General features: G+C 43.9%; 1 protein-coding gene across 1 annotated transcript in view; it reads right to left on the bottom strand.

The window, feature by feature from the left end:
* Positions 1–4,605: 4,605 nt before the first annotated feature.
* The window catches only part of prr12b (proline rich 12b), a 33,156-nt gene continuing 28,580 nt past the window's right edge, over positions 4,606–9,181 (bottom strand). Inside the window, exons 13-16 of the mRNA XM_047328202.1 lie at positions 8,961–9,058; positions 8,584–8,715; positions 5,952–6,047; positions 4,606–5,644 (exon numbers count right to left, since the gene is read on the bottom strand). Of these exons, the coding sequence (XP_047184158.1) occupies positions 5,510–5,644; positions 5,952–6,047; positions 8,584–8,715; positions 8,961–9,058 (461 nt within the window). The 3' untranslated portion in view covers positions 4,606–5,509. The remainder of the gene's footprint in view (positions 5,645–5,951; positions 6,048–8,583; positions 8,716–8,960; positions 9,059–9,181) is intronic.

Below are 9,181 nucleotides of genomic sequence, written 5' to 3'. Positions count from 1 at the left end.
TCCCTCTCTGTCTCTGTGATGTTCTCTTTCACAGCTACAGTACATGTACATAATCACTCCTAATGATCCTAATAATGATCCTAAAGCACCATTTTTTGGTCTCTCGTCTGCATCTGCTCAATTTGTCGCTGACATGAAGTAAGACTGACTGGACCTTCTCTGCAGCACACTGCACTCAGGTAACTCACACCCTCATACAGTAGACCCTCTACTTGACGGTGCTGTGCATCCTGTGCCTGACAACTTCAATTGAATGATGAGTACTGGGAGGTGAACAGTTTGTGTGCCTGGGTGGGTGGGATCCTCCATGACACACGGTGCTCTGCTTCAGCACCTGCGGACATATATGTCCTCCAAGGAAGGCAGTCCACAAGTCCTTCCACCTCCTGCCCGTCCAACCAATTGCTCGGGTACCACGCAGGGCAATGGGATGTGAGGAGAGTGTACAGCAGGGGTCTCAGGACACATCCCTGTGGGGAACCGGTGGTGAGAGTGATGGTGGAAGATGAGACGCCATGGATCTTAACAGATGGTGGCCTGTTTGTCAAGAAGTCCCACACCCAGTTGCAGAGAGATGGTTTTATGCTGCCTTCAGCTTCTATATCAATAGTCATATGCATTACATTAATATATTTGTCACAGTGACCAAATCAATTAATCATCCTTATCTTTTTATTATCATCTGTTTCTTTTCCAACACTTGTATAAACTTCACTAGTATCTGCGTGGTTGTTTTTTGTTTTTATTTATTTTTTATTCACTGCATTAGTACTTTTTCTTAAGTTCTTTACTTTCATAATTTTTCCATAAACTTATCATATTTTTTCCCACTCATCTGAAATCCCAGACTGGACGTTACTGGGTTAAAAAGAAAACTGAGATCAGCTTCAGTTTACATTCCTTAGGAGAACACACACACATGCACATTCACATGTATCTCTTATTAGTCTATTTGTTCCCTCTGTAAAGACCATTTTCACATTAATTGCATGCACATTTATGACAAACAACATACATTTCTCACCAGTGCTATTGGCTGTACTGAGGTGACCTCTTTGAGCTGCCCCGGGACGTCTCTCCAAACGGGTACAACTGCAAAAGGTGGATCTCGGTCCACGCTGAGCACAGCATAGGTTGAACCCGAAAGCAAAGCCCTCAAAGAGGGGAATACATACATCGCAGGCGTCCTACACACTCCACCAGAGCACACCACACACACAATTTAAAACCAGTTCAACCCAGTGGGGTTAAACAACGACCAAATGATGTACTTCCAACTCCTTAACTAATGGGCTACTTGGAAAACCATTTCTGGGATTCTACTCAGTACTGATCAACTGTGTCCGGTCCGATTCAACTATGGCACTGTTTCGTTAGCTGATTTGTAACGAAGTGTCCACTGCAGACCTTCGTGTGAGAGGTGACGGAGAAATGATCCTGACGTATGTTTACTGGCCATCGTCTTCTCGGGTCTGGACAGGTCGGAAACCCATGAAAACTTAGTGCGGCATTAAATTTCGATGTGGCCGAAAAAAGTTGGACACAGCGGGTCTGAGTACTTCTTCATCTGTTTGGAAAATGTCCCGTTGGTGGCCATGAAGACCAACTGCAATCTCTTTCTTTTCTAAGCTGGGAAATGCACACCCAGGCATGGCGTTGCCCTCTGCAGGACAACAGGAGCATTACGATTGTGGAAGAAGTAAAGAAAGGACAAAGCACATCCGTCATTATTGGACATGGAATTCACAAGCGAGGACACTTTTGCTACCCCACTATTGAAACCTCCTGACAACTCAATACTTCGGCAGATCTGCCAACCCCCCAAAACCCACATGACTGGCAGCGACACTGGCAAAGAAGACAGCTCTTAAGCTGCTCCCTTCTTTTTCCAAGTCTGAAGTCTGACAGTTGAGACTGGCTGAATCGAGTTTTCCTGGGCCAGCCGAGTCTGGTGTCCTGCCTGGGGGAGGGGGACAGAGCTGGTGGAGGTTTTGGCTGCTTCAGGATTTTGATCTGCGGCCACCTGTGTGAAGGTTTCTGCTGCGCATGTGTAGGGGGAACCTGGGCCCAGACAGAGCTCGAGCGCCTCATCCTCCTTCTACTTGGCCTCACTCCAATGCTGCATGGAGCAAAGCAAAAATACCTTCTGAGACAAGAGGCATGTTGAGGATATCAACATTTTCTTTACTGGACAGGTTAGCGAGGCTGAGCCACAGCATCCCAAGGCCTGGACTGTGCAGCGCTGGACATGGAGACATAAGTCGGAGATGACCAGTATTTCCTCCAGTGCAGGTGAGTACTGTGTCTTCTTGTACTCCTCACCTATCTCTGCTTAGTGTGTGGTGAGAAGCGAGAGGACATCAAGAGCTCTGGCCAAAAGTGCTGCCGTTTTTGTTCCTGGTCAGGGCTGACCGAAACCAATTGGACTTAAAGGGCAGTGTCTGCCTGACGCTGCCCTTTAGTGTCAGATGACACTATGGGCAGATGCAGGTTTATCGTCACCAGTGGTTCTACTGGCATTGGGAAGAGACCCAGGCTCTCTATTTCTTCACAGTGCTCCTATACAGGTGGTCTTTCCACAGACTAACCACCTCAATTCACAGCTTTGGGAAGACGGGTAGAAATCTCTTTGACATGCTCTTAGCCAGGGACAACCTTTTCCATTGTAATGGGATGTGGAAGTCTCCGGTATGAATGCAGGCCAGGGGAGGTCCAGCTTTTCTGCTGCATGTTTGCACAAGTCAAGCAGGCCCGTGGGGAGAGGAGAAACAGGCGTGCTCCTCCTGTGAACATCCATGACAGCAGTGAAAGAACCGGGCTTTGCAGCCGGATGTGCGATGAAAATTGATCTTACTCTTCGTTGTCTGATATGAGGATGTCCAAAGTGTCATCATCACCCTCCAAGTTGTCTAATTACAGGATGTCTTTCTTGTGAGAGAGACCTGGAGCCAGATCCGGCTGGTAGCCGGACTACTCGTGTTTCCTAGAGTCTGTAAGAGTAGAATGGGAGACAGAGCCTTCAGCCACCAGGCTTCTCTCCTCTGGAACCAGCTCCTAGTTTGTGTTCGGGACGCAGAAACACTCTCTACATTTAAAGTTAGACCTTAAAACTTTCCTTTTTGAGAAAGTTTATAGTTAGAGCTGCTCAGGTGAGTCCTGAACCATCTCTTAGTTATGCTGCAATAGGCCTAGACTGCACTGAGCACATCTCACTCTCTGACTCTTTCTCTCTGCCCTCCATGTATTTACAGTAAAATACATGTCACTAACTTTGTGCAAATCAAAAAACCCAAAGGCAAATCAAAAATCACATCACCGCAAAACAGAAAACACAACGGCAAATCAAAAAACAAGATGGAAGTCAAAAAACAAGATGGCAAATCAAAAAACACAACTGCAAATCAGAAAACACAATGGCAAAGCCATTTTAGCCCTAGCCAGGCAGCGGGGGAAAACCCTTGAATGCCTGATTCACCCCTGGCAAGCCTCAACAGTTACATCCAAACAGGCCTCCTCCATGGCCTGGAGGAGGTGAACACGGATGTAGGGGTCCCTGTCATAGACCTTCCACCGCCATGTCGAAAAAAACTCCTCAATGGGGTTCAGGAAAGGAGAATATGCTGGTAAAAAAACGCTGCTGAACCTTGGGTTTTGTGTGAACTTCTCCCCCAGAATGAAACGGGGCTGTGAAGCTGTTCTCTTCCTCCTGAAGTCGATCACCATCTCTCTGCTCTTGTCTACATTCAGCAGCAGGTGATTTGCTCCCTCCCACTCCTCAAACCTGTCCACCAGTGATCTGTACTCTCCATCCTGTCCATCACTTATACACAAAACTACTGCAGAGTCATCAGAAAACTTCTGCAAGTGGCACAACTCAGAGTTGTACTTAAAGTCAGTAGTGTATATGGTGTACAGGAAAGGAGACAGCACAGTCCCCAGTGGAGCTCCTGTACCACTCACCACCATGTCAGACAGAACACTGCCCAGTCGTACAAACTGTGGCCTGCCTGTCAGGTAGTTAGTGATCCAGGAGACAGTGGACGGGTCGACACCCATCAACCGCAGCTTGTCACCCAGTAGCAGTGGCTGGATGGTGTTGAAAGCACTGGAGAAATCAAAGAAAGCGATTCTCACAGTGCCGCAAACACCATCCAGGTGCGGATGTGTGTGGTTTTCACTGTGTTCCAGAGTGCCTGCAGGCGGAGCCAGGGCTCAGGGTTGTCAGGAGATGTGGCCCACCTATTCAGCTTGGCTCACAAGGATTTAAGATGGCTGCCAACTCTGGGCTGGTTCTTCTCCCAAATCACCACGCACCACCCCAGAGACTACCAGAAACTAAATAAAGTAACTATCTATCTATCTAGGAGGAGGCCTGAGACCACCACGCACCACCCCGGAGACACCAGCTCTTCGTTTTGACATTGTTTTTGACTTATCCTTTTTTACTCTCCCCTACACTCATGACATTACTGATATTACCAGAAACTGAAAGGATAAGGATTAACCTGCTTGCTTTGGGTCTTTTGTACAGTGTCTCTGTATCAGCTCACATCCTCTTGCTCATGCATTCTCATACTTAAATGAAATGACTTTAGCACGAGGTTGTTTATCATCACATTTGTCATTTGACAGTTTTATTTCATAATGTCAAATACAGGAATTGCATGTACAGAAGAGCAACAGGGAACTAGAGAATGAAGTAACTGTACAATATCTACACATCAAAACAACAAAATTGCTCTGTAAGAATATCCTCAGGGAGGTCAAATAATAAGCATATCAATAAACAACAAACAGATAAAAATGACTCACATTTAACACTGACATTTACACTTTTGGATCATTTGACCCCGCACTTACGTTGAGAAAGTAGTGCTTTATTTTGTTGCTCCTCATCTTTACAGGCATGGAATCTCTCTCATTGTCTTTTGAAGAACAGACATACAATCACAGATGTATATACATTACCTCAGTCTCAATTACTTTTTCACTGAGGCAAGTAGAAACAAGAGACTATCACATAGTCCGTCTCACTTAGCTCTAGTTTATCTCTGTTGTTCTTTTAGAAGAAAAAGAAATGCAGGTGTGCCATTTTATGTGTGCCCTTTAAAGCATTTCTTTTTTAAAAATAACAGCAAACAATCCTATCTTAGGATAGTCATTTAAAAAAATTGTCCTTGTATAAATCATACAAACCATAAGTTATCAATACATACATCGTGTGTGTGTGTGTGTGTGTGTGTGTGTGTGTGTGTGTGTGTGTGTGTGTGGTCTGTTGGTCTTGACAAAAATCTCTTCTGTAGTGCTGACCAAATAAACTTGTGGTCCCTTTCTTTGACTATTGAGAAAAATCCATCATATTCACATTGTTCACGACCTCCCATCTTCCATAATAAAACAGACACTTAAAACACTCAAGCCCCTCCTGTTCTTGCTGGAACCTTCTGGGATTGGTTTGTTTCCCAAACTCTGGATGCCCCCGTCAGATTTGTGAATCTGGGGTCCTCCTTCAGGCCTTGGTGCTGAGGTTCAGCAGCTCCATGAAGGAGTTAAAGAGACTCTCCAGCCAGCCCTGGTTAGCCATGCACTGCTGCACCACCTCCTCTTGGCCAGGGTCCTCCGCTGCCTGCTCAATGCTGTCCGTCTGGAGAAAGGACAGTACGCAAAATGGCACTAGTGCAATGCATTACGGTGTTTTTTCCACAATTGAATGCTCTACATAAGCAACACTTTTTATGTGGTGGTATGGTCATTAAAGTGAAGGCTTAAGTACAATTGGGGTAGAAGTGGCCACCGCCACACCTACATGTTCAGTAGCTCGTTCATCTGCTGATAATTGTTTTATTTATTTGCGTACATTTATTTACCATGTTGGTAATTTTTTTATTTGGAGCAATGCATTAACTTCAAAAAACTACCAAACGTTCCAGCCTTGATGAAGCCATCCTTACCTCTTTCTTACAATGCAGGAAGGTGTGATACTTGTAGTGGTGAAGGGAATGATACAGACTGTAGACCCTGCATATTTCTATTGAAAGCTTCAGATCCTGAAAATGGAGAGACAAAAAAAGCTTGAAGGGATTTTATTCCAACATTATGTAAATGGGGATTTGCCCCATGTGCGTTCACACTTTACACTTAAAATGATTAAAGCAACTCTTAAACAAAAATGGACACTGTGAAGGGTATTTAAACAAAAATAATAGACGCTTTGTGACATTTCTACAACATTACTAAGAATATCAGCTGAAGTTCGCAGAGGGAATGTGTCTTATCTACATTTTACTGCTCTTCAGTGTCAGAGATTCCTGCCTCTGCCTCAGTTCAATGGAGGTGAATGGAATCCAATTTGCGCTGCTCAAACTATTGCACATAACAGCAGTCCGCCTCTCCCTGCTCACCCAACACAGGGCCCATATTTATCAAACCCAAAAAAGTCAAACTTTGGGCTGAGGCAAACGACACAAATAAAGAACCTATAATATATATAATATTCTGAGGTCTCGACCTCACTATGTAAAGGGCCTTGAGACGACATATGTTGTGATGACTACTCTAAAGAATTCATCCGAGGGGGCTGCTCAAATCCACCTGAAACTTGGCCAGGGTGTATAGAAGACATTAAAGATGAGAAGTTGGTAAAAGTAGGGATGACCCTATCCGATCAATACGAACATTTGGGAACCACTGCAGTAACACATTGAGACTGCTTCGCCCCAAAGACCGCACACCACACACGCAGAAAAGCTACTGAGTACTTGCAGTCCAGTGCAGCGAGGAATGTGCCGACATGTACATTGGAGGAACTAAGCAACCACCAAACAAATGCATGGAGAGCCAGCTCCTCAGGGCAGGAGGAGGGCCACTCCTTTGCAGACACAGACGTACATATTCTGGACAGGGAAGATAGATGGTTTGAAAGAGGAGTGAGGGAAGCCATAAAATAGAGAAACCATCCCTCAACAGAGGAGATAGGCAAGATAGGCTGCAAGATGGATGCGTTTGAAGCTGTGGTGGAGAGGAGGACTATGAACAAACTGTTATCCATCATGGATAACCCGGACCATCCTTCTCCAATAGACTGATTCAGCTTTGCTGTCAAAAGAACCGCTACAGGAAATCTTTCCTTAGACTTTATAATACCTCACCTCTGTCAGACAGAAAAACTCTGGACTGTTTAATCTAACACATTTGCACCTTCATTTTACCATGCACACTACTGGTAACTGATTGTACGACTGCACTATTTCCACTATTAATATTCATGTAAATTCTTAATATTTATTATTCTTATTCTCTATATTTTTGCACTTCGTATATTTTTACATTGTTTGTGTAGATATTGTGTATATTTTGTGTGCTGTGTGAAACGTGCTGCTGTTACAGTGGAATTCCCCAGCTTGGGCTAAATAAAGTAACTATCTATCTATCTATCTATCTATCTAGGAGGAGGCCTGAGACACCGTCTTTCTCCCACTTACAATGCTGCATGTCCTTCCATCTCTTCATCTTTTCATCTCTTCCCAGGAGACTTAAAAACAACTTAAATTCTTGTGATCACAAAACCTGTGTGGACAAAGTGACTCCAACGACTCTAACGTCTCTCGTTACAAGAGTTTCACCGACATTCGTTCAAACAGTCTGGAGCATTAACACAGTCCACAGCCCACAGAGGTTAAACACCCGGGATTCACCACAACTTAGTTAGAACCATAGAGGTTAGAACTGAAGAAGAAGATGGATGAAGGTGAAACATCTTCAACAAACTACAAACAAGTCCACTTGCTCCTGATTCAACACCCTCGTGCATAACTATGACCTGGATGAATGAGAATTTCTGTGCAGGCAGCCAGGAGGGACTACTTTTTTGTATTTGTTAAAAAAAAGGCTTGTTTGACGAAATTAAAAAATGTAAATTGTATTGTGTCTATTACTAATTTTGACATACTTGTAACCGTTTTATGAAAGCAATATTTCACTTCAGATATATGTTCATTATGCCACAGCTAAGGGGGTCGCCGAACAACGCCCCTTAACTGTGAATAAGAAAAGAATCTGTTGTAACTCCACTCCACGTGGTCAGACCTTTTCCAAATCTCACATGTTTGATAAGAGTCCTGGTCTGAGCATATTTACACGCCAATTATGAGTCATGGGCATTGCCCTACTTCCTGGCCACAGGAAATACGCCTGTGATAATGATCTTTTGATATAGCAATGTCCCAGAAAAAGGGGGGAAATAAGCATCAGATGTCATATACCATATGACTTCTGCAGTGTCATTTCCTTAGGGACTGAATTCACAAATGTTGCAAGTGGGTGCTATTGGATTTTTTGTCCAGTGTGAAAGGGGCTTCACAGGCACATAGCCTTGCCTAAAGTTGGCGATGGAGCAACTGTACTTGAGTCTTTGTTTGTTTGATATGCTATTGATGAATGCATTTTCGTTTTATCCGTTTTTTTTGTCTTGCATGTCTTGTTTATCTATATGTAAAATTTGTACAAACCATGTTGTATTTTATGATAGTCACGCTTGGTCGAGTCGAGTACACAGTGTTTTGTTGTAGATATGCCATTTCTGACCTGTTGCCTTGGAATACTCTTCCTGGCCCGGTTGAGAGTTTTGCGGTTGTAGCCCTCCCCACCAAGATGAACTTTAATAGCTCCAGATTCCAGCGGGTCTGCTGTCATTTTGGGGAATATCTGCAAAGCCTCCTGGAGAAAGGAAAGCAGAATGAAGTCAAAGCCTTGAGATGCAGGCCAGGTTTAGCTTGAACTCACAGGAATAGGAAAAGGATTGTTGCAAAGAACATTCATTTGCTGATTTAACCGGAGTCTCCGGAGTCTTCAAGCCTCTAGACCCAGGTATTTCTTGTAAACCCACATCAACAGACAGTCAGGTTTAATTGACTGGTTTGCCAAATGCCTGTAAAACAATGTAAAAGGAAGTGCAGGCTTACCTGATGCTGAGCACTCATGTTGACTCTCCTCAACAACCTCTTCTTCTGTTCACTGAGCAGACTATCAATTTTCCTCATGGGTGGGAGATACAATTCATCTGAGGAGTGAAAGTAGTACAACATTCATTTAAATCTTACATTTTAATCAAAGCTTTTATTGTGAGAGACCTACAAATATCATTAACCACGGTTTTCCATTCCAAAGTATTGGCATCTTGAAC

Source organism: Scophthalmus maximus, chromosome 17 (genome assembly GCF_022379125.1).
Source record: "Scophthalmus maximus strain ysfricsl-2021 chromosome 17, ASM2237912v1, whole genome shotgun sequence".
NCBI lineage: Eukaryota > Metazoa > Chordata > Actinopteri > Pleuronectiformes > Scophthalmidae > Scophthalmus > Scophthalmus maximus.
The sequence above is the reverse complement of the archived record's forward strand: the minus strand, read 5'-3'. Positions and strand labels throughout refer to the sequence as shown.